Source organism: Struthio camelus, chromosome 4 (genome assembly GCF_040807025.1).
Source record: "Struthio camelus isolate bStrCam1 chromosome 4, bStrCam1.hap1, whole genome shotgun sequence".
Taxonomy (NCBI): Eukaryota; Metazoa; Chordata; class Aves; order Struthioniformes; family Struthionidae; genus Struthio; species Struthio camelus.
Genome location: NC_090945.1, coordinates 7,641,287 through 7,665,732, shown reverse-complemented (window position 1 = coordinate 7,665,732; position 24,446 = coordinate 7,641,287). Strand labels below are relative to the sequence as shown.

The window sequence follows — 24,446 nt, the reverse complement described above, 5'->3', positions numbered from 1 at the left end:
GAGTTGGGCTGAAACAGAATAGCTGTTTGTGCGTTTGTCCTCTCCCTCCTCCACATGTCCTCGTTCCCTTCTGCTACTTCATCTTTCGTTGCTGAGTACTTGCATACTATATTGTGAAGAATAGCTGATGAAAACTACTTAAAGAGGAGAACGATTCCCTGCCAAATTTGTGTAAGAAAACGTGTGGGCAGCCTAAAACTATTTCTGTTTCCAAAAACTGCTGTTGCGCAGTACAGTTTGGGTCACTCGCTATGGTTTTTGCCCGGTAGCCAAGGTAGACTAAACTTGCGTTTACTGCTAGTGACTGTGGGTCTGATATCTGAAATCCAGGTGCTAAGTGTATGTTGTGCAAGAGTGACTGTCTGAATTGACAATCGAAGGGGATTTTGTTAAACGAGGGGAAGAAACAGGCAACTTAGCAGCACGCGCTCTCCTGTTGCCTTAGCGTTGTTCGTTCATTGAGAGCACTGAAAATACCGTTTACCTCAAATTTGTTGTTGACTTGGACTTTTCTCACAGCTTTTATTCCCTGGTGATGTCTTAAAGGAGAAAACGGTCCTGGAGGGAGTATAGATTGTGCATAACGGGCAAGCCTGGAGTGGGTGGCAAACAGCTTCTCTTTCTTGCTGTGCTGGAGAAGATGGATGTCTGCCCTTGGCATGTCTGTTGCTCTGAAGGAGATGGTCATTTTCCTCAGCGCAAGCAAAGAGGCACCCTTCTGCCATAGATGGGGACAGATTAGGGGGAGAGGGGTTGTTCAACAGCCTTCCGTGTGGCACTCAGCCGCGTTCCTTCCTTAGCCCTGACTATCTTTTGGGCTGTTCAGTGTGTTCACCCTTGCGAGTGAGCTTGTGGGTCTTTTTGGCCGTGGGATGCATAAATCTCCTGAAGCGGAGAAGACCTCCAGCACACTTGGTTTCCTGTGCTTTCTTCTCTTCAGCCCTCTGTGCTACTACCACAAAATTGAGTTTTGCCGCCCCAAGGTTGTGGTGTCATCCTTTAAATGGCAAATTTAAACTTGACCAGTGTTACTGAAGCTTCATGCCAGCTTGCACGTATGCTCCTATTAAAAAGAGAAAGTAGAATGCTTTTGGGGAAAATGTAACGCTTTGCTCTTCACCGCTCAGCGTGTACAGGTCGGAAGTGTAGTTTCCTGTAGGTGCTTTGGTAAAGAAAACCTCTAATGGTTACCTGGTTATATACTGTAATGCCTATATATTTGACACAGGATTCCATTATGCTTTTTAACAGCTGATGTACTCTTAAGTGTGCAATCCAGATCCTGTGTTCACATAAGCCCTACCCATTTTAACTGGGGCGCTCAAGTAATTATTTGGGGTTTATGCGACGTGGTAACACTCGTGCAACTCTGCGTTGACTTAGTTAAGAGCTTGCACCCTCAAGCCCTGAATGCATAGAGCTGTTTTGAGCCTTTCTTGCATAGGCAGTCTTACTGTACTATTTCACTGTACTTCTCCCCTCCGCCCCCCAACCAAGCTGGGTTTGCTGAGGAAAACTCTCTTCCTGTGCTGGTAGTTCTTGGATATGAGAGGGACCTCAGGGTGCCATTGCAGAAGTGAAACTGGAGTTGTTCATGCAGCAGGGAAAATAAATTTTCCCTAATTTTGCTGATAATAACTGAACAACTTTGTGGTGGGGAGGTGGAGGTCTCTTACACGCTGTATTTGTGTGCACCTCTGCCTCCCCCCCCCCAATTCAGTAATGCAGTTTAAGTAAATTGGCATGATGCATGGAGCCTTTCAAGTGTCTGCTAGATTCACAGAAGTCAATCGATCTATGCTTTCATGAACTCATAGCGTTTTGTATTCCTTTTCCCATGAAAAGAATGTGTGGTATTCATCATTGCTGCGGTGTGGAGAACAGCTGGTCTTGCAGGATGTGCAGTGATTGGGGCGGGGATTTCCAGAAATGCTGTCAGGAGACCCTCGTACTAAAGAAACAGAGCTATTACTTCTGATGCTTTGAAAGGGATGTTTTGTAGAGAGGGGAGGCATGATATTTTAGTTAGTAAAGCAGTGCATTAGGAGTCGGGAGATCTGAGGTTTAATCCCGGTGGTAACAGTAACTTGTTGTGACATAATACAGGCTATTTAATCCTCTGTTTCTGCTCTTGTTATTTCTCTTGTTCTGTGACCTGACCAATCTGTATGTCTTGGTATCTGTGTCTGGGGATGAAAATATGTGGACAGGCATGGGTCACTTGCCTTCTGATGTTGTTAAAGCAAAACGCTCTTGCCTTAATGCCTTGTCTGCACTTCAGAAGTTTCAGGGTGTGGAGGTCTTGCGCTCTGTGTGTGTGCGCACGTATTATAATTTGCACAGTAGAGTTGGCCCTACTCTGTCTGAATGTTTTGTGGTGTAAATGAGCATGTGAATGTACAGCTACCCTCTGTTTTGAGGTTAAGTTGGGTTTTATTATCAGTTAGCAAATGTGCAGATACAACTTGCACATGGTGACTGCAGTTAGGGGACAGAAGGGGTAAACCGGAGGAAATTGTTGCTGCTTTACCACGACTATAGTTGCTCTGAGATACAGGGAGGAATGAAGCCAAGCTGACTAGGCTAAGTTGCTCCAAGTCCTGCTAGCTGAGAAACCTCTTTTGGCAGACTTTAGCGTAGCAAACCTGAAGCATCTCTTCACCGAGTCTGAAGTCCAGTGTTTTCCTCTTGGTAATCTTGCAAATGCTATATACTTTGCCCAGGTGGGAAGTGCTTGTGGAGATTTTTCTTTTTGGAAACATGTTTTGAACGGTAATAAGCGTGTGCTGCGTTTTAAATCTCATCTGTTGAGACATGAAAGAGTGGTGTTGCCTATGACTGACATGAATAGCTATAAATGCTTGTCCTCTTTCTCCTCTGAATGTGCATAATTTGCTAAGTTCAGCAGCTTTCTTGGCATAGACTACACTGAAGCCAGTGTGGGTCATCTGAGGTCTGTCCTCATTGCAAGAAATAAGCATGTTTTCACATCCAAGAGAACTGCTGTTGTGTTATCGACTTAAACAAGTGCTGTTAGAAAATCTGGGCAAAGGCAAGACACTGCAGTGCTTCTGTATGTTCGTTCATTTCTGCTATCTTTGTCTATGTAAAAGTTTTGGTGTCTTGTTTTTGTTTTTCAGCTGTGCTGATATAAAAAACTTAGAACGAGAAGTTAAACTTTTCAGTTGGAAATGGATGGGTGTATGCAGTTTTGAACTTAAGCTACAACGAATAGTGTCTGGCTGGTGAAATGGAAGGAGTTAGGTGGAAAAACGATACTCCAGAAAGAAGCGCTTGTGAGAAGTTGGACCACCTTTAGTTGTGCTAAGCTACTCTGAACTTCCTTCTCAACAGATTAGTTAAGGGTCTTGATCTGTTGCAACAAAGCCTGAGAGAGTGACAGAGAAATGGCTGCTTATTGAGCTGTGAAAAGAAAGCCGGAGATGCTTCTCTTTGAAGGCTCTGCAGGAGGCAAACATGCAGACAAGCCCCCTAAAGTTAACTGGTGGTAAGGATAATAAGTTAAGGTTGGGATTTCAAGCTCGGTTTGCAGGCTTTTGCAGAGATAACACAACCAAAACAATGCTTTTGTACTTTCAATAGCTCTGGGAGATCTTATTTTATTTTTTTTTCCTCACCTTTTCCTTAGGTGTCATTTTAGAGGAGGATGCTTCAAGGTGATAAATCAGTTGGTGTGCAATCTGTCTTGTCGCAGTGTGCTTGGTTCTGGGCTTGCAAATCCTCTTGTTGAGGATGCATCTATTAAATCTACCCTTGGAGTATACTGTCAAGGCAAAAGGCCAATTGAGTGGGAAAGAAACTTGGCTGACTGTTAGAGAAGAATTTTCTTCTTGTGAGCTCACCTGTCTTAAACAAGGCTTATGAGCATAATTAATCCCTTGAAAATGGAGCGGTGAGGAGTAGGATGTAACAGTGCACTGCAGTGCTGCTTAGTCCTTTTTTGGTAACATGCACGTTGTTCAGAAGTGTTAAGTGTGGATTGAAGTGCTCTTCAGGTAGACTTCCAGACTCTGCTCTGTTAAGAGTTGAACTTAACGTGCTTCCCACTTATTATATAGTTGAATGGCAAAAATGAAAAAACTTTATTCTACCTAAGTTGCTCTCTAAGGAACTACTTGTTCTTTCAGATAGGGGTGCCTTAGGGGTGTCAGCATCCTGCTGGTTTTCCCCGCATCACTATTCTACCAAATCCATCAGAACTGGCCATATTGGAGGCCTGGATTGTGGGTCAGGCTCTGAGTCGCGTGGGGCGAAATAGCCCAGAGAGCCTGCGGTGGCAGAGCCTGAAATGCAAGCTTATCCAGAAAGGATGAGTCCTTGAGCTATCTTTCAATAAGAGAAGAAATAAGAAAACTCTGAAAGGCCACTTATGTAACTTGAAAGGCTTGTCTTCAGGAGCCTATGGGTGGAGAAATGGCTGACGGTCAGAGGCAGCATAACTCTTCTAAGCATCTGAGCTCTACTGAGTAGACTCTGGTCTACGTGGTCCTGTAAGTAACTTGTTAAGTAGCTTAAGTGATGCTTACCTTGGAGAGAGTCTTAAGGGGCTGCAGCTTTTGTTTAAGTGTGAGGTTGGGAGATTGGAGTGCGGGGGGGGGGGGGGGGGGAGGGGGAATGTTTTCTGGGAAGCTTGCAGCTGCTTTATCCTGCCTATTCATGGTTATCATGTGCTGTTTCTGTGCGTTTCTGATAGATTTTTCTTTTTTGAGAAGATTTGACAGATTACTTAACCAAAGGAAGCAAAAATTGCCTGGATAGGGTCAAACTGTCTGTTTAGTATCCCTCAAATGTCAGAGCTTTTGCCGGAAGTGGTTTCCATTTTTGTTTTGCAATAGTATGGGAACAATCTCTGTTACAGGTGTAATGTGTTATTTCCTGTGTGGTATAGTGAGTCCTTGAGTTCGCAGCAAATGAGAGCTAAACACCTGTTATGTTACAGCCGAAAGGGAAGGGCTTATGGTTGTCACCCCATACTAAGGCTCGTAAGGAAAAAGTCATGTTAGGATTTGCTCATGAGTGTGACCTGGGTAGGAGGTCATCTTAACTAATTAGCTGGTTTTAAGCAGAAGAGAGATGTTAGTGGGTCAACTTAGTCTTCAGCTGAGGGTTATGTTGCTGACAGGGAAGGGACAGAAAATCTTGGTACAGTTCAGTGTACCTGGTGATCATTTCTGCCCTTTCAGTGGAGCTGAGAGCCCCACAGGAGAGTCAACAGAAGAAATGGTGTATCCATATCTCAGTTGCTTTGATGTAAACAATTCAGCAGCGCTTTGAGTTGTTTGTACGCTCTCAAAGTTTGGCTTGCTGCAATTGCAGTGTTCAGTTATTTTCAAGCTCAGACCAAATGAGCCTCTTCTTATCAGATGTTCATATTTAGCTTAAAAATGCGAAAAACAACCCAAAAAACAAGTTGCACACCTATGTGGAAGTGGTTGGCGTTTTCACTCCAATCTTTTTAGCCCAGTCTTTCATTGTGAGCAGGCAAGTATTGACTGAAGTTGGGCTTCGAGAATTATGATGGCAGGATGTTTTAGAGAAAATGTTGCACTGAGGGTTGGCTTTTTTTTCGTGATCTTTCTACCCTGTTACTGATATTGGAGCCCTAAGTTGTATTGTTTTTCTGCATTAATATGAGACTGGGGCAGGGAACTTAATAAGATAATGAGCTGAGGTGTTGTTATTTTTACATTGAGATGAAATTTTTCTAACATGAACAACTGTAGCTAAGTACTAATTAAAGCATAAATTAGCTTAACATGGAGGGGTGCCAAGTGTTTGGAATGGAGATATGAAATGGGGGGGGGGAAAAAATCATTAAACTGAAGCTCTTGTAGGCTCTCAACAACAACTGTCTTGTAGCTATAAATAGCTGTGTCTTTTTGTTTGTTTTTGTTGGGTAGTACTGGTGATATGGACCAGGGAGGAAGGGAGGGAGTTTTCCTGAGAGTGCATCAGCACCTATCTTGTCGTCAGAAACACACTGCAGTAATAATGCAGGTGTCCCTGCAGCAGAAAGTCTGTTGGTGCCAGTCGTGAGGACAGCGTTAAGCCATTTCAGCAGGATGGACGGTTACTGTTCTCAGCCCTCCCCCTTTCCTTAGCAAGCAGCAGAAGGAGTTGACAGAAAAAAAATGAAGGAAGACACTGAGACGTTTCAGCTTCTGGACTCCAGATTTCTGCTGAGCAAAGCATTTCAATTTGAGGAGGGTCATCACAGGATGGAAAAACAGCAGATCTAGTTATGTATCCCAGGTGACTGGGAGCAGTCCCACCTCACTGCACAGGAAGGGAATAGTAGGGCTTTATTTCTGAGGTGACAATGCTGCTGTAGTAGTGGGGTGGGCTATGGCAGGATCATGCAACTTGTTCGTAGGTCGAAATAGTTTTGATGAAAAACATGAAAACAGCAAGGCTGGAAATAGGTGGATGAAATTGTCTCCTTTACTTGGCCTCAGTGTATGCAGTCCCCCTTTGTAATGAGGAATTTGATCTAGCTCTAAGGAAAACTCTATCTTGTGTAAAAACCCAGTAACTCATCACTTCCACTTCAGAGCTATGTCATACAGATTAGATGGTGGTTTTATTCCAACAAAAACTGCATGTTGTTTGTCGGATCCTTGTTGTCACAAGTGTCTTCAACGGAATTCTTAATGTAATACCATGTTCGTGATGTAAGGGTCTATGTCGTAAAAAGCATTTTTACCCGTGTTAACCAAACGGTAAGTTCACCTAAAAACGTTTAGCTTTAGATGAAAAGGCAGAACCATACACCTCTTTTAGCCTTAGTGTTTTGTGTGATCAAGTCAGTTGCTTTGGGTGTACCTCCCACTGCTTTATTTCAAGATAGGTATAAGTTCAGTGCTTTGTCTTGATGTTTCAGATCAGAGTTTGTTCTCTCAGAAGGCTGTCAACTGTGATGAGTTAATGTATGTTGAAAGTGCTTGGGAGATACTACATTCAGAGTGCTACAAGGCAGCAGGATAAGGGACACCAGGCAATGCTTATTTTGGTATGGCGCATAGGAGGCTGAAGAAGAATTTCTTACCCTTTCACCCAGCCAGACTTGTGACTAAGATGCACAAAAAATGCAAGGCATGTACAACAGAAAGGAAATGGGAAGTGCGCTTGGAGTAATCGACGTTGTCAGTATAAGATTCTAAATTATTTCTTTGCACTTGCAATTAAAGGATGTATATTAGGACTTTGGTAGTCCATTTAAGTTAAAATGTGGTGGAATTATGCACCGTGGTTGGCAGAATTTTTGGGTTGCCTGTTTGTATGTTAAGGTTCGAATGCCTAAGTGAAAAGTGAGTGCTTGAAATTCTTGGCCAGGTTTGTCAGGTTCCAACCATATATCGTTGCTTTGCTTTGATTCTCTCTTTCCTCATAAATGTCTTGATGTCCGTAGTGTGTTTAGATATAAAACATTTCACAAAATAGCTAGCAATTTTGTGCAGAGAAAACTTAACTAGTTATTACTCTGAATTGGACTTTGTTCTTGCACTCAAACTGTTCCTGTATTTCCTGCTGTGTGGTGGTGTTCATGGACAGTAGTATAAAAGCCGGTGCGCTGTGTAAAATGACATGTAACATATGTTCCTGAAGTGAACAATGGGAAATTTTTATTTAAAGGAATACTTACAGATGTTATTTCTTGTGCAGTGTCTTGCAACAGTTTGGAATGATTCTGTGGTAATCCCTAAGGCTGTAGGAAGTGATCCTCTGATGCGCAGTTAAACTGTTCAACAGGCAAAAATGCTTAGAAGCTGTCTTTAGATCCATTAAGCCCCTCATGGGGGTCCTCATCCCAGGCTTGTGGGGAAGGAGGTAGGTGCTCTGGCTTGTGAAGACTTGTCTGTGATCCTTAGGAAAAAGTTTGTCTGTGTGCTGGCCTGGTGGCTCGTTCCTGCTTGTCCAGTTCTGCATCATTGAGTCTGTCATCTTGAAGTGCCATATGTGCAGCTCTGAAAAAGTAAATGGTGTCGACTGTAAAACAGTCTCCTGTCTTAGAAAGCTCAAGGATGGTTGATGGAAATAATGAGCTCCCCGCCACCAGAGATTTAAGCTAAAACCTTTTGGTAGCAAAAGCCGAGGTGATCTTGATTATAAGTTGCTAGAACCCAAGGGGAAGGTAGCCTAAGTGTGAGGTGGGCTCTGCTGTTCTGGTAGGTGTTCTTTATGTAAACTAGGATTAAAACTTTCCATTGAAGGGGAATCACTTCAGTTGAGAAAATAAAGCACCTAAAGCCTCCTTAATGTCCTGGTTAGTGACTTGTCGGAGTAATAGGACTAAAGTCTATTGGCTGATATCTTAGTGATTTTGGTTTCAGTCTGAAGACAGTTTTGCGCTCTCTGATGGAACGGAAAATCCGTGTGAAGTTGCATGTTATCCTAAAAGCTTTAGAGTACTCTGTAAAAACTCTGTAGCTAGGAAAAATCAATTGTTTCAGCTCTTGGGAATAGGCAGTAGATCCTTTTGTACCCAAATAAGTAATAATAACAATGGACGCTCAGTTACTAAGTTGGTTTAAGTGTTTAGGTTTGCTATGCGACAATAGCAAGTAGCTGTTCCCTGTGTACTGTGTTCTTCTAAAATGCTTTATAGGGAGTCTGTGTTCTCGTAGGATCCATTTTGGTAATCTCTGGGTAGCAAATACCAAAGGTCCAAACGCCAAGGCAAAAATTTAGCAAATAATATAATGCAAAAATAATGGGAATGATCTGTCAACAGTTGAGAAACAAATTTGCAGCTGAATTGTAAGCCTAGAAAATAGTTGTTGCCTGCCCGCTGCGTGTCCCCCCCCCCCCCCCCCCAAAAATCTGCTGAGGGGGAAAAAAGTATCCTTAAAAGGTGTTTTGAGGCCTTTTGAAATGCCTGGCTGGGCTAGTTAGCTTCATCCAAATCTGGTTTTGGACTACTAATGTTTTCTGATTCACCGAATTTAAAAACCTTGTTTGTCCTGTTCTGTTAATGACTACCGCTTGCTGTTTCACAGCCTTTGCAGTGTGTTGTCTGCATCTTAACTGCTAGACATTTAAACTTTTCTACTTGATACTTCCAAGGTGTGGTGTGCTGATTGTGGTGGTATGTTTTTGTTTTTTTTCTTCTTTAAGCATGTCTTTGTATTAGGCTTCAGGGGAGCAAAATTGATTGCCTGTTTTCCCGTTGTAGGCCCTATCTAAAACCCAGCTAGGAACTCGTGCTGATTGAGGAAGTGTTGATGGATGTCTAGCCAAGGGTGCTGGTCACGTCCTTTGGAGAAAGCGTGTCGGCTGGTTAATGATGCTGTGTGCCTAAATGTACCATAGAAATAAGCAACTGTGCGTTGCCCTCCATCTCTGTGCCTTCAGCTTTCATGTGGCACAGGAAAATGATGCAATAACATGATATTAATTCCTAGCATGTGTACGGAGTGTAGGGTCTTGCACGTGTTAAGTTCTGACTAAATGCTAGAAAGTAGAAGAGTGCAGATGTTGTGTACTTACAGGATGCTTTTAAAGAAAAGGGCTGGGGAACAGCATCTGCCATATCCGCTTGTCAGGCTCTTCAAATCTTACAGTAGGAGAGCCTGGTAAGAGTGAGAAAATAACTTGTTATTGCCTTTTTTAATGCTTATGATTGGTCCTTAAGGAACAGCTGAGATGGAGGAAAAAGCTATAAAACAATGATAAACAAATGCCAGAGATGCTCAGTAGATTAATGACCAGAGCTATTCATGGGAGCTATGTAAGATTAGATGGATAAATAATAGGCTTTTGTGATTCTGCAGTAAGGGCTTTAGTAGGTGGTGCATATTGGAGAACTAACTATTTTCTGCCATTATTTATAAAGGAAATTGGAAGCAGTAGTTTTTGTTGATCTCTGCTATTCACAAAGTATAACTTATCCTAGAGTTCTGTGACAGTGCTGCGTGGGTGACTATATAGAGACAAAATGTAAATGTTACAGAAAAGTTAGACATCTCTGAAAAGAGGGAATTTTCACACTGAACTAAGTGACACTTTGAAGGTACCGAAGTCACTAGCATACAAGAAGGCTTAGCTCTGCTCCTGGGTTCTTCCGTTGCGTTGCGTCAAGCAAGATGAGAAGTTCCTAACAGTAACCTCCAGTATCATCTGACTTGAATCGTGCTATGGCTAGATGCTTAGCGGTGTGTACAAGCTTATATATATATCTGTATCTAGCCATCTCTATCACGTGGCAGGTATTTGTGCTGAAAATAATGTTAGGGTAGCCATCATTTTAGGCTTGGAATGATTAGTTTAGCTATTAAATACCATTTTTGGTATTAAAAGAGCTTCTACTAGCTTGATACCATAGTTATGTTGCACTTGAGTCTGTTTTGCTGTTCAGTACTCAATTTCTATCTCATAAGTGCAGTAGACGTATGAAAAATGCAGTTGTTCATAGCTGGAATATATTTTCCATCCTCCCCTTGGCTTGACGTAAAATTAGGAACGTGCAAATTGGTGTGTAGCTGAAATAAGTAATACTCTTGAAGTGGATATATGATTGACTTCTCATCTTCAACTCCTTGATTTTTGTGAGGGGCGAATATGTTTGACCTTTATTACCTATGTATGAGAGCATGTGGAAGCATACCTGTGGCCCTGGCAGACACTGGTATGGGGAAATGAGAAGGATTTTTTGCGTGCACGTGGACATGTGACATGGATGCATCCATAGTGGGACCACGCTGATGTAGTTTTGTGTGGTTATTACCTGTTGGCGAGAGATGGATCAAGTTCAGCTTGGGCATCAAGATCAGGATATATCCCTAGATGATGGGGCATCGCACAGTGGTGAGAGCCATGCTGTTTGAAGCCAAGTAACTCAATTCTGCACTTCTCAGACTCTAACCTGGAGTTAATTAAGTTGCATGTTCAGTGTCTGAATGGTATTTTGCAGTCAAAACAGAGTAATCATACTGAAGTCTTGCACAGCCATCTTCATAGTACATGAGCACAAGTCCTTGTGGATCAGCTTCTGTGCCAGGTTCAGAGGTCTGTAGGTCTGTGTACCAGGTGGCAACAGAGTTACAGAAATACAAAAGTAGTGATCTGTGACAAAGAATATATATAGCCCTGCTCATGAAGTACAGCGTTTTGTCATTAAAGTTCGGCTTACTGATTCTGCAGTGCCAAAGATTAAATCCTTTGATGTTCTGTGTTTGCAACTTCAGGGGTGGAGGGAGGTGGGGAGCAAACAGATCACCCCAAGTTTAGAGGAGGAAAGAACAGATGTGACTTTGAGTCTGTACCCCAGGAAATGGAGAATAACAAATGTGTACATCCACGTGAGCGCACATACGAACACACATGCCTGGTCAAAGCCTGGGGAGTGTGCTGGGGGCCAGGGGAAAAGGACAAAAGAGGTCGCGTGAGGGGGAAGATGGGTGTATAGCACCCCTCTGATGTTTCCAAGCTTTTCTACTTGGACTAAGAATCTAAGACGACTTTCTAAGAACCCTTCTTCCTAGCAGGAGGTGATAAAAGTAGGAGATGTTGAAAATCACGCTTAGTCTAGTATTTCAGTGCATGGAATGCTGAGGCAAAAAAAGAATCATTCTAGAAGAGTAACACCTGGAGCACGTGCGAGGATGCACGCAGCATGAAGTTTCCTTGGGGTTTAGATTTATGGGATTTAAACGAGGGTTTAGAGAAGAACAGGGTTTGAATTTCTCTTCACAGTTGCGTTAATGCATCAAAGCTGTAGGCCATCTTGTTTGACAGCAGGTAAAATGGACTTGGTAAGTTTCCCCCCGCCCCCTGCACCTCTTTTGGTTTGTAAAATGTCAGCTTTCTTGGACAGGACTACAGGCGACGTTAACTTAGGCAAGTGCAGAATATGAGACTTGATTGCAGGATGAATATCGGATCACGTCAGAGCATTGTTTGGGCCAAGAAATAATGACTGAAAACCGGGCTTAATTGTTCTGATTTGCAAATATGAGTAGCATTCTGCACACTTTTAGTTGAGGGAAATAAAGTATATCTGCAAATGTTTAAGGAAAATGTCTTTTTACTTAGAGTGGTTAATGAAAATGCTGTCTTCCTTTTGTAACTCTTCTGGAGAAGGCAAAATTTTCTGAGAAATGAAAATGGGATTTTCACTCCTACAAAAACACGGTTTAATTGACCACAGTTGGAAGGTGTATCTTAGCAGTGTTATCCTGTATGGTGCTGTTTCGTGTTGAATAGGCTGAGCAGCAAGGCACTCGATCTAATGAAACTCTTAGGAAAGGCACTTGTAGAAATACAGCGGTGTAACTGCAGGCTGCAGGAAAATTTATTTTCAATCCTTATGACTTGAAGAAATCTCACCTATTTTAGAAAAGGAAAATGGTTACCTTTAACTATATTGAATATTTTTAAGTTCAATATTAAGTTAATTTCTTCAGATATTGCTCTGAAATTGTGTTTAAATGACAGCGCATAACACGAACTAATTTTCCACAGTCCATCATGAGGAAAGCTTTCTCTTGATGACTTGTATGTGTGTTGATGCTGTATTGTTTGTAGGCTGATTGCTTTTTCTTGCGTTGCAGGGTTTTGTTTTTCCCCGCTGTGCTCATCTGGATAGTTGGAAGAAAAATCAGATGATGTTCCATTTGAAACTTAAACTGCTCGAGAGACCTAATTTTGGGGTGGGGAGGGGGAGTGGGAGTCTCCATCTTTTTCATAGCAATATTTCATAATGTTAGGAAGAACAGTGACCAGCTGTTAAATATCTCAGCCAGATGAGATGTTTCCTTTATTCTAAGGAGGAAAGAAAAACACACACACGCATGTGTGCGTATAGATACATATTTTTTTCTCTACGTGAATTGGGTGAGCCAAGAACCTGTCCAACTGCTCAGGAGTTTGCATTTCCAGTGCTGAAATCTGTCTTGTGGTTCCTGAGCAGTGAGTAGTTCCTTTCTCTTGCTGCCGGGTGCCTTGCTTAGCCCCTTTGCGAGTTGACAACTGATGAGTCCTCAGAGCCACCGCATCCAACCTGGAAAAGGGAGCGGTGGATGTGTTGAACGGCGCTGGGACAGGCAAATGGGAGGACCTGGGCAAGGCAGGAGTTTGCCCTCCCTTAGGACTGGGGAGGAGCCTGGGAGTTCCCCCAACTGGAAAGCTGGGGCATGGCTGAGTGGGTAGAGAGCTTGGAAAAAGTAGTACTGAGGAGCAACAGCTGACACCGCAGGATTGTCCCCCATCTGTAATTGCTGCCGTCAGAGTCGCTTTTATCAGAAGTTGGAAGCCATCCCCTACAGCTTGGCTACGTTTCGGGATTTGGAGAGGAGGGGAAAGAGGCCTCAAATGCACTGTGGGATATAAAAGCAAACCGCTTGTATACTGCCAAAGGATGGTGTCTTTCCCATGATAGATCACAGAATCATTTTGAAAGTAGTTCGCAGCCCAGCTTCCTAAACAAACAATGCGTATAGGTTCAAGCTATGTACTAGTGCCATATTGTAGTAGCTGTTGAATTCAGTGGATAATGTCTGTCAAATTTGACTGTAGGCAGTTATATTCTATTACGGGGGGGGGCAAAAATTGCAAACCAACCAACCAAGCCCCCCCCCCCCCCCCCCCCAAAATCTCAGGGTTTTGGAGATAGACTGCAGAAAGCAGACTTGCCATCAGCGCTGAAGTTATTAAACGATAATATATGAGGGGAGGAAGAGAGGCTTTACAGGAGTTCTGTGATAAGACTGTCACTTTTCTGATACTTCTGTTCTCTTGAGAATCTCGGGGCATCTGTAGGAGTCCAAATTTGTGATGCTCGTGAGACTGCTTGTAAACTTCTGAGATTGACCTAAATCTTATCTTAAAACATATATAATTTTATCTTGATGACCTGTATCCCATGTGGAAATACACTATTGCTGTATTATAGACAGTAGTTTCTTTTATGTTAAGATGTTTGTGGAGATTTTAATGATGCTGTATGGGTGGGTGACGTGTAGTTTGTCAGGCGAACTTGCATCTATAATTCTTTGGCTTTGGAAGATGTTAAGTTTGTAGGAGTAAGGAGGCTGTTGAGCTCCGTGGGGGGTGTTTCAACTTGGTCTTGATAGTCTAGTAAATGTCTCAGTCCCTGGCTCATAGGCTTGAGGGCGTGTTTATGGAACTCGAAACTACTTGACCCTGTTCTTTTTTTAATGGGCCCTAAAGCACAAATGGATACGAGAAGCTTTTCTGTTATGTTGCACACTTGTTTAATTCCAGTGTGTCTTACAAGCAAAACAAATGGAGAGTGCAAGAGAAAAGGACATCTAGAAGAGCGTGTATAGGAACTTACGGCAGCTGCTAACTGCCGTAGAGTAATATCTGTTCCTTGACATATCTATCCTTGTCTAAAACTGCACGTCACATCGCACTGCACTCTACGATTTTTGAAGGGCATCTTAAAATAGTTCAAGTATATCCTGTGGCTTTTGGTTGCAGAGCGAATTGACAAGGGGAAAAAAAAGATGGTTCTTTGTACAAGATTTTGGAAAACCTTGCTGCTTTTACTGAGCGGGGGAAAATCCCTTGTGAGTCAACTGAGGATAGTTAGGCTGACGAAGTACTTGAAAACCCTTAACAGAAAGCTGCAGCTTTGTTTTCTAATGTATTGGAATCCAATCAGTTGTCATGTTATTCCTAAACCAGATCTGTTTTTTCAGGTGGAGTCGTTCATCTTGGATCAGGATGATCTCGAAAACCCTATGTTGGAAACAGCTTCCAAATTGCTTTTGTCGAGTACTGCCGATGGTGCTGACTTGCGAACGGTAGATCCAGAAACCCAGGCTAGATTAGAAGCTTTACTTGAAGCTGCAGGTAAGTACTCCTTTCCCTTAGAGGTTTAATCCTGAAGCTCAGTCTCAAGAAACCATAGTGGAACTGCTTGCATAAGTCTAATCCGTGTGAGCATGCTCCAAATGTGGAATGTAATGCAACGTGAACCTGGCAAGGTTGTGCAAGTTACTGAAGAGGAACTGAAGGAATTGATTAAGACAGTCTGAATTTGGGAAATTTGGAGCTTTATCTAAAGGCCATACTTAGATTGCTCCAAATTCTGTTTCTCAAAAGTCTGAGTAGAAGTCCTCGCTCGGCCTTGGCTTGCAACTTTGGATCAAAAACTAGGTTACTCGATGAGACTTTGTGTTGTAATAATTAGTGTAGGAAAGGCACTACTGGCTGCATATCCTGAGTAGTTGTCAATAGGTGAAAAATAAGGCGTTCTTTGTGTTGGAGGCTTTCATTGATGTGCAACATATCTGATGGCCACTTTTAAACTAACATTTTTGAACAGTTAATTCTGTAATTTTTGAGGCCGTAGTTGATTATATTTGAAATGTTTCTGCTAGCAGAACTCAGACTCAATTTAAGCTTCTCTATTTTCTCCTTTTCTGGCGTGCATGCCAACTTGTTATAATCTGGAATGACAGGAATAGGTAAACTGTCTACTGCTGATGGTAAAGCATTCGCAGATCCCGAGGTGCTTCGCAGATTGACTTCTTCGGTCAGTTGCGCGTTGGATGAAGCTGCTGCTGCACTTACCCGGATGAGAGCAGAAAGCACAGCAAATGCAGGGCAGACGGACAAGTAAGCCTACGTTTTCTTTTACTAGGTGTTTTTAGTAGTGTGCTACTGTGACTTTTGTGGAGGCAGTTCTGGTTATTCTGTATTTTTTTTTCTGTGTACAATACGGTGGAATTGTTTCTCAAGTGGAACTAGCAGCGGGTTATCACCTCTGATTCTTCTGTTAAGTATTCCTGGACTGTTAATTTTTGCAATGAGAAGTGAAGTGAGTAGTATTGCTCAAGGTGGAGAAATCATTCACCAAGTAACTGCTTTCTAATTTGACAAACTCAAGTAGCCAAATCCCTAAGCTCATAAGTAGCCTAGGCCTTTTGAACTTTACCCAAAAATATTCTGAAGTGGGTAGAAGCATTGAAAGTATTTTGTCTTGTTCTTAATTGCTGAAGAAAACCCGAAGTCTTTCAGTGATACCAGTAAACTAGCTTTGGCATAGACTATGTTGTTTTGCAGAACAACTGAGCTCCTTTTCAGCTAAGGAAGGAAAATGGTCTTGAGGGACTTGAGCCTTCACAGTAGTTACTGGCTTTCTTGCAATTTGTAGGACCTTGGACAGAGCCGAAGCCTGAAACTCTCTGCTTTTTAAGCACCCTTTCTGGCTTAATTGGTTTGGCTTTTCTCCTCTTGGGATGTTTTCAGAGGGAAATAAACCCACCCTCTTTCAGACTACCACTAAGCTTGCATACAGCAGAAACAATGTTAGTGTGAGCTTCCAGGTGCTGCTGTGCTAGGTGGCAGTTTAATCCCTGTATACCGAGTAACTCAAAAGATTTCAGAGTGCACGGATCGGGATGTTTAAAGAGAATAGAGTTTGGAGTTGTCTCTGCTCCTATGCTGTGTGCACCTCTCCCCAAGCTGCCTTTTTTGTTGCTAACAGTGGATGTTGTCAAAGTTATTACCAGGACAGAGGCTATGGGAAATGAAAACAGATGTGGGCAATACTCTGAACAGTACATATTTGAGAAATGTTTCGGTTTGCATTAAGATTTGGCCTAGTGACACAAATAAGGCCCTAGCTGTGGGTGCTATATGCAAGTATCACTTAGCCTATGGTTTAAGAATTCGTACTTTTATATCTTGTGCTTTTTAGCAGTTGTTCCCCTTAACCTTGAGTAATATGACTTGCTTTTCTGTCAACTACCTTATTTTTTCCTTTCCGTTTTGAGTTAGTTTTGTGTTAATGGGTCTTTCCTAAATGGACAATAGGTGAAAGGGGGGTGGATGAGATGAGGCGAGTAGTCTTGGAATTGTTACTCATCATCCAGGTATTTGGAGCTGCATAGACAGAATGTGCCAGCCTTGAAGTTTTGCTTTCCACAAAGCAGTAACAGTTTCAGAGTAAGCTCAACATAGATAGTACATGGTCTTGTATCAGTCCAAAATATGCTTTTTTTTTTTAAATTGAAATACAGAGTTAGAATGATAAAGGTTAAGAATTCATGATGTGACATGAGGACTAAAAATTCCCCGTGCGACTTAAGGCTAATGCAATCAGGAGAATATTTTATTTTCCTGCTTGGTTGAGTTAGGGCTACAACTGGAAGGTTGGATTTCATTACAAAAACGTGCAGTGTATTTCCAGCACAGCACAGAGGCTGTTTGAGGGGTGATACTACCTTGTTTTAGGTCAAGAGCAACGCCAAGTGATTTGTTCTAGTTTCAACGACGGTGTTGAACAAAAGCACGTCTGGATGGGCAGTTGTGCTGCCCTTTGTCTCCTGGGACAAAGAAAAATGGGAATCTTAACTCTGGGCAGTTGCCCGTTTGGAATGAAATATTAATAAAATGATATCCACATAAACAGGGGGGTTGTCCTTACCTGTGATTTCATCATGTCTGCTGTTCTTTGACCCCTACTTCAGAAAGCGAGTAGCACAAAACCTATGTTTCCCAACTAGAACTACAAAGCAGTAACAGATTGAGAGGATATGTTATGGAGCAAATAATAATAAAAAAGCAACAGTTTCCTTGTTTGTAGTAATAAATAATTATCCTTTAAAAAGGAAGACTTGTTGTTGTTTTTCTTCAAGGCTTTAATAACTACAAAGAAGTAACGCGTGCATAATGCTGGGACAGAAAATCAGACCCATCGCTGTGTCATCTCTCAACGCTTTCTCTGCTTTTTACATGTGACAAAATTTGGTCAACTGAATGGTGGTTCTGCAGATGTTTTCGGTGGCATCTTACTGTGCTAAAAATTAGTAGCAGGAGTGACTGAATATTCGCATTAGTTACTTTTCAAAGACATTGGGAGAAAAACCTGAAGTGTAAAACCAGCACTGCTTTAATTAGCAATTGGCATTGTTTAGATTGTGCTTTCTTTTGTTAGTTGACTGCATCCTCACGGCATGTTTTTACTCTTCGCGTAGAGTAAGAATTTCAAACGTAGTCCATTTTGATTTCTAAATGGTTTCTGTCTTACTAGCCGCAGCTTGGCAGAGGCTTGTTCAGAAGGAGATGTAAATGCTGTGCGGAAGTTGCTAATTGAAGGCCGAAGTGTGAACGAGCACACAGAAGAAGGCGAAAGCCTCCTTTGTTTAGCCTGCTCAGCAGGATATTATGAGCTTGCACAGGTTGGTTACCAAACTGTTTTTAGTGTGTGTGTGCATCATGTAAAAGTGTTGAATTAATGTGATCCTGTCTTACTCACCTGGAAGGTGGTGGTAAGGTTGTGCAGAATCAGTTAAGTGACAAGATGAAAACTCGCACATAAACTGCAAGCTGCTAATGCATTCTTTGTGCTTGCTTTCTTGAAGTGTTCTTAACATGAAACCATGTGTTCCTGAAAGGGCCTATGTGTAGACTTTTAACCATCTTGACACGCTGGTTTGTCACTTCTGAATGTTGTTGATCACCCCTTCCATTCGCAGGTTCTTCTGGCAATGCATGCTAACGTGGAGGACCGGGGTATTAAAGGAGACATAACACCTCTAATGGCCGCCGCTAATGGCGGACATGTCAAAATTGTGAAGTTGCTGCTAGCTCACGGCGCTGATGTGAATGCACAGTCATCAACAGGTAAATAAATGCGTTAGAAAAAGCTTGCTGAAAATCTGAGGTTTGCAGCATGCAGGAAACTTTGTGTGGAAATTTGGGAGGAGTGACTGTTTGCCAAGTGAAGCTCTTCAAAGCAGATGACTTGATTTACAGCTCAGCCTCTATATTTTTTTATGAGGCTGTAAAATATTGCTTGCAGACAAGTGCAAATGGATAAGGTCAACTAGTAACTGAAAGCTGTTTAATACGTGTAAGACTTGTTGTTAACGTAGTGCTTTGAGGATAGTTGGGGTAGTACTGTATGCTTCAAAAATTAGTTGGTATCTGGTCTAGGTAAGCAAGGGGAAAAGTAACGATCATGAGAAGGTAGGTATGTTTCCCCCCCCCCCCCCCTTCCTAGTTTTGTTGAAGTGTGTGTTGAAGTAACCAAACTGCTTTAGCAGCTTCTTTAGTTTGTGCCTCCTTGTAGTGGAGAGTTTCTGTATATTCAACCATCATTACCAAAACTGGGTACAGCCACTAAATTATGAGGAAAGTTAAGATACCAGAAAACACTTTTTTCTTATTCCTAGCGAAGTAGTGCTCTGAGCAGTTATATTACTCTGTGGTTCTTTCATGTTTTTCTGTCCCTGCCCCTCAAAAGGTGGCGTGCATAGAGGCAGATCTTCCCCGGGTTCTTGTTTCTGCAGTTTTTCCACAGAGGTTCTTTTAATCTCCTTGTAAATGCTGTGGACATCCTACACTACCACCTGAGAGGGTTTTAAGGCTTGATTTAGAAAAGTAGCTGATTCTGCTCCTTGTTTTGAGCTTTACCTTTTACAGCGTGGTATCTCCCTGCTGATTGACAGGAAAGGTGGAAAGTTTCATGATGGGTTTTTTGTGATGCAATTTGGGATTAATTGGGAGAGAAATTAGAAGAGAATTGAACTGACAAGTTGATTACATCTCTAGTCTGTCAGCACTGAGTTACTTTGTGCAGTTACTTGCTCTTTTCTGTGTTTCGGGGCTGTCAGCTGACAAGCCTGTTTCATAAGGTAGCCCTGTAAAAGGACTGAAATGGAGTGTAAGTTGATGTTCCAGTGTAGAAATTTCTAAATTTTCAAAGCCTTGTCTTCTGGTTCTAGGCAATACAGCTCTTACATATGCCTGTGCCGGAGGCTATGTAGATGTTGTGAAAGTCCTGCTGGAATCAGGCGCCAGTATAGAGGACCATAATGAAAACGGTCACACTCCTCTGATGGAAGCAGGAAGTGCTGGCCATGTGGAAGTGGCCAGAGTGCTGCTGGAAAATGGAGCAGGCATAAATACGCATTCCAATGAATTTAAGGAGAGCGCGCTTACGTTGGCTTGCTACAAAGGTATGGTGCCAAGGCCTTTACTTGGGTGTGGGAAGTCTTTTAAAACGTGTATTTATTCAATCTCGTTGTTCGGTGCAAAATTAATTTGAAGGCTGTAGGTAGACGTGTCTTCCAGTGCTTTTTATCCTGGCTCTGATAACCGCTTAAAACACGCGTGGCCAGGGGATTCATGTGGAGAATGTTAGTATCAAGAAATAAAACTTTAGTTATTTGAGTCTTTATAGCTAATATATTTTCTGTTCTGTCTTATTTCCCTGCCTTCTAACTTGTTTAATTAATGCACTTGCTATCAGAGTAAATGAGATAATCTTTCTGTAGTAAAATGATGTTTTACAGGGCATCTCTGCACAGGTACAGAAATGACTTAAATGACTCAGCATTCAGAAAATGTGCAAAATCCAGGGTGTCTCGTCTTTTAGGTGGAATGTTCAAACAGGCCTTTCTTACCTCCTTGGAGGCAGCTCCCTTGATTCACTCAAGGGGTGGAAGCGTTATTGAAAAGGCCAAATCTCTGCAAACAACTGAGCTGTTGCTCTAATAGTCACCTAAGAAATGTTTTATCAGAGCTCTTAGAATGGCTCTTGGCACGTTTATGGAAGAGTTCCTTGCTGTGGCATCTCAGTAGAAGATAGTTTTAATTTTTCATTTATGTTTAGTTTTTCTTCCTTGATTAATTCTTGGTGCACAGATGTTAAATGTCTTAATAAGCAATGGAAGGTTTTTTATGGTGGTTATAAGAGCAAAAGCACTTCTGGGTTAAAAAAAAAAGGGGGGGGGCCCAAACCCTCTTCCTCCCTGGAAAAGTATGCTCTGATTCCTAAAGTGAAGTTGGAACGCAGAGATGTGAAATTCCATGTCTGTGCTTCATCAGTTGTTTGCTGTGACAGCACAAGAGAAAACCTTAGGGTTTTTTCTTCTGTTCATGTTTTTTTGCATCTGTGTTTCTTTGAGTTTCTATGTTCTTCCAGATGGCATGTTCAGGGCATGAAAATCGGTTTCTAAATTTCTCCTATGGCTTAACTTTTGTAGTGAAATGACATGTGAAATATTTGGGACCAAATATGTTGTTAACCACCTCCTCCACTCCTCCACCCCCCCCTTCCCCCCCCCCCCCCCCAATAAAAGGTGAAGAGTGAAAAGACAGTGTATCCTCATATTGGGCTGTACCTGTCATCTTCATCTTGTTGATAAGCATATTCTAGGGTTAAGGTTTAGCCTTTCTTCTCTTGAGTTACAGACCAGCAATTTTTTTTTCTTGCACTTGGTTTTACGTGCTTACATGGTGTCAGTTGTAACTGTGTGGCAGAGATAGCTGTGCTTGGCACACCTAAAGGACTTGGAGAATTATGGTCATGAAATGAGCAAAGTGGTTGAGACAAGAGGGTATATACTTGGAAAAAGCTGTTAAATTACTTACATTTATGGGATTCCTATAGTTTGAATTGTAAGAATAAAATTGGAAATGCGAAGGTCCATCCACTTCACATCTGTTGTGATCTAAGGGTTGATGTGAGCTCAAGCACTGGTTGCAATACCACTTATAAATACAGTAACCCTAAATCCTTAAAATTGAGCAAGTTTTTTTTTTAAAAAAAAAAAAAGAAAAAAAGAAAAAGCCACATTCTGTAGATGAAAATGTTTAAAGGTCTTTGGAGAATCATAAATCACCCTGGTAACCTTCTGGAGTTTGTGCTACTCTATTTTAATGTTGTCTTAAGGAATGCACATAGTACAGAACTAGTTCCAGTAACCAGATGATTTGGATCATACTTAATAGCACATTCATTGTGAGCTGCCGTTCCCATTGTACGTGCAGATTCAGATGTGTCTTCCAGGTGTATTTCACTGTGTGTTTTTTAATATTGTACCGTGGCCTTTCATTACCTGAACTGTGTATGATAGACCCTTTGTATGACAGCCTTGAAATACACTTTTGCTGAAAGTTATTTTCATCTTCCCCTCCCCCTCCCCATACAGGCCATCTAGAAATGGTGAGATTCCTACTGGAGGCTGGTGCAGACCAGGAACACAAGACAGATGAAATGCACACTGCTCTTATGGAGGCTTGCATGGTAAGAAACGCATGGCTTTGGCAGTGAGTTTTCTTAGTGCCTCTTAACTTTCTGGAGATGAATGAAGTGATTTGCTTTTGGCAAAACCTGACTTGGGTGATGTTTCAGTTCTCCCTCGCGCTTCAGGACCCTCTGGCAGAAGAATGGGGAAAAACATGCACTTGAGAAACAGTACTTCCTAAAACAGCAAAATTCAACCCTTTGTGCTCATGGCTGACTAAGCAGTTATGTTCTTGAGAGACGTCAGCTAGAACTTGCATCGCTTGAGCGTTAGCATAGAGACATCTGTTAGCCCATCCTTCTGATGCAAAGTGCGTGTATGTCCAATTGCACTTCATTTTTTCTGTGGTAGCAGAAGTCACAAAATAAGGTTGTGCTCGTTGTTCCCAAAGCAGCTTCTATGCACTTTGTCTTTCTTTGTATCTCATTGCATGTAGTTTGCTCTTTGCTTGTTGCCCTTTTGATAATCGTGGTAGCCTGGTTTGCCTACAGAGGTACCTTTGTAGCCTTGATTTTGAGAAATTCCTGACTTCAGTGGTAGCCAGAAGTAAATTATACTCATTTGCTTAGACAGTCCTGTTTTTTAATTAGTGCAGTTTTATTAGCTTCTGGGTTAGCAGCTTTGAACTGAAGTTTGGAAAACCCTTTTTATAGGAATCTCCAAATTACATTACTTGAAAGATTCTCATTGGCTGATGAAATGCTTTCAACAGTCCTAGAATGTGCTAAACTTATGCAGCAAGTGCTGTCTTGACATGGCTGTTGGAGACTTAAACATACCTATCATGGTTAAGGAGTTTGTAAGCCTAGTTATCCTCTTTTGCTTATGTTGGAAGTGGTTATGTTCAGGTGTGCACGTGCAGCTTGCTTCTCGCATGGTTCGCGTGGTTCACATAGTCACTTAGCCGCTGTTTGGGAAGCAGCTAGGAAGTTAAAGGGAATGTTGTTGGGATGCTGTCGGCCAGTTATTAATTTAAGCATATTTGCATGTGGCCGGTCTGTCAATCTGAGGCAGTTACAAAATGACAGTGTAAAACAGATTGGTGTTTTACAGAACTATTAAGATTCAGAGAACTCTGACTTTTTTTTTTTTGGATGGTACTTTCCTGTTGTACAATGTAAATGTTGTGAAGCTTTCAGTTCAGAAGGTCATACTTGGATGCATTTTAATGTTGAAATGGTATAATGTCTAACTTAAGATGATTCCAGACTTCTTGGTGAAGAAAACATGGCGATTTGGCAGCTTCAGGTAGTGTTTCCTTTTGAGGTACTGTCAGGCTTAAACAGCTGTGCCACTCTGGTTTATCTGCGTTATCTTTAACGCAAATATCCTATTTGAAATCTACTTCACACAAATAACCTGAGGTAAAAGGCTTTTATCGTTTTGAGCTTTACCTATGACCATTTCTTTTGATTGATTAAATGTGGTCAGGTATTGCCCTTATTCCTCCTCCAGAAATGGTTTAGAGAGTAGTATTTGTGTTGGTTTCCCCTGCCAAAGTAGTATGGAGTTGGCTAACCCTGTACCATACCAATGGCTGGCAGGCATAAGCTAGCAGGATGAGAAACCCAAGCAGATGTCAGTTTGTGTTTCTAGAAAGGAGCTTATTTTGGAACTTTCTGCTGGAGAGAAGAAAAGGAAACTCAGCTAAGCCAAGTTAGGCTTTTTTTCCTAGTCGTCTTTGTGACCCTGAATTGAAATAGGCTGTTGTGCACAGCCTTGAGGCTGCGAAGAAAGCTTGTTGCAGAGGTTTCCTCTAGTCGCAGCACGCTTAGCAAGTCAAATGTTAATGTCTGTGCCTGTGTTCTCCTAATGCTTCACCTGCCTGTGAAACTTGAACCTGAAACTGGAAACTTGTCTTGTGCTGTATTTTCCTGTTACTCTCCCCTCTAACTAGATTTCACATGGGTTGTGTTTTTCCCTGCCGTAAGCCTGTGCTGTGTCTCTTTGTGGATCTAGGGCCACGGAAAAGTGTCATGCAGTCTCATCAGAGACTTAATGTAGTCTTCCCTTTTCTGAAATAACTATAATGGTTTTAAATTCAGTCACAATTTTGTCTGTTCAGACAAGTTAATGGCTTCAGATGGGGGAATCCTTACCAGAAGCAATTACACTTTTCAAGAAATCTTCAGAAAGAAAGGTGTGCAGATAAACAGGACGTATGCTATTCTTTATCTTACTCTGGTGAAGCATTAGTAGACTAGCCAACGGATACCAGGGCTGCTGTCCTTGCAGGGAGTTCCTTGGAAGATGACTATAGAAGAATGGCGTTTGTTGCCAGTAGCCGCCTTGTCGTGACAGCTTGCAAACAGGAGTTTGCAGAGAGTGCTGCTACTTTGCGGAGCCACAGAGCAACCCTTCTTTACCTCCCTGCCCTGCCTTGTGTTTTTTTTTTTTTGTCCCCACCAGACTAACCTGAGT

General features: G+C 42.0%; 1 protein-coding gene across 7 annotated transcripts in view; it reads left to right on the top strand.

Moving 5' to 3' along the window:
* Positions 1-24,446, top strand: part of ANKRD17 (ankyrin repeat domain 17) — a 96,823-nt gene that overhangs the window by 30,006 nt on the left and 42,371 nt on the right. For all 7 annotated transcript variants that reach the window (XM_068941303.1, XM_068941302.1, XM_068941301.1 and 4 more), the window contains exons 2-7: positions 14,682-14,835; positions 15,447-15,603; positions 18,023-18,170; positions 18,468-18,615; positions 19,719-19,952; positions 21,930-22,024. In XM_068941303.1, the coding sequence (XP_068797404.1) occupies positions 14,682-14,835; positions 15,447-15,603; positions 18,023-18,170; positions 18,468-18,615; positions 19,719-19,952; positions 21,930-22,024 (936 nt within the window). The remainder of the gene's footprint in view (positions 1-14,681; positions 14,836-15,446; positions 15,604-18,022; positions 18,171-18,467; positions 18,616-19,718; positions 19,953-21,929; positions 22,025-24,446) is intronic.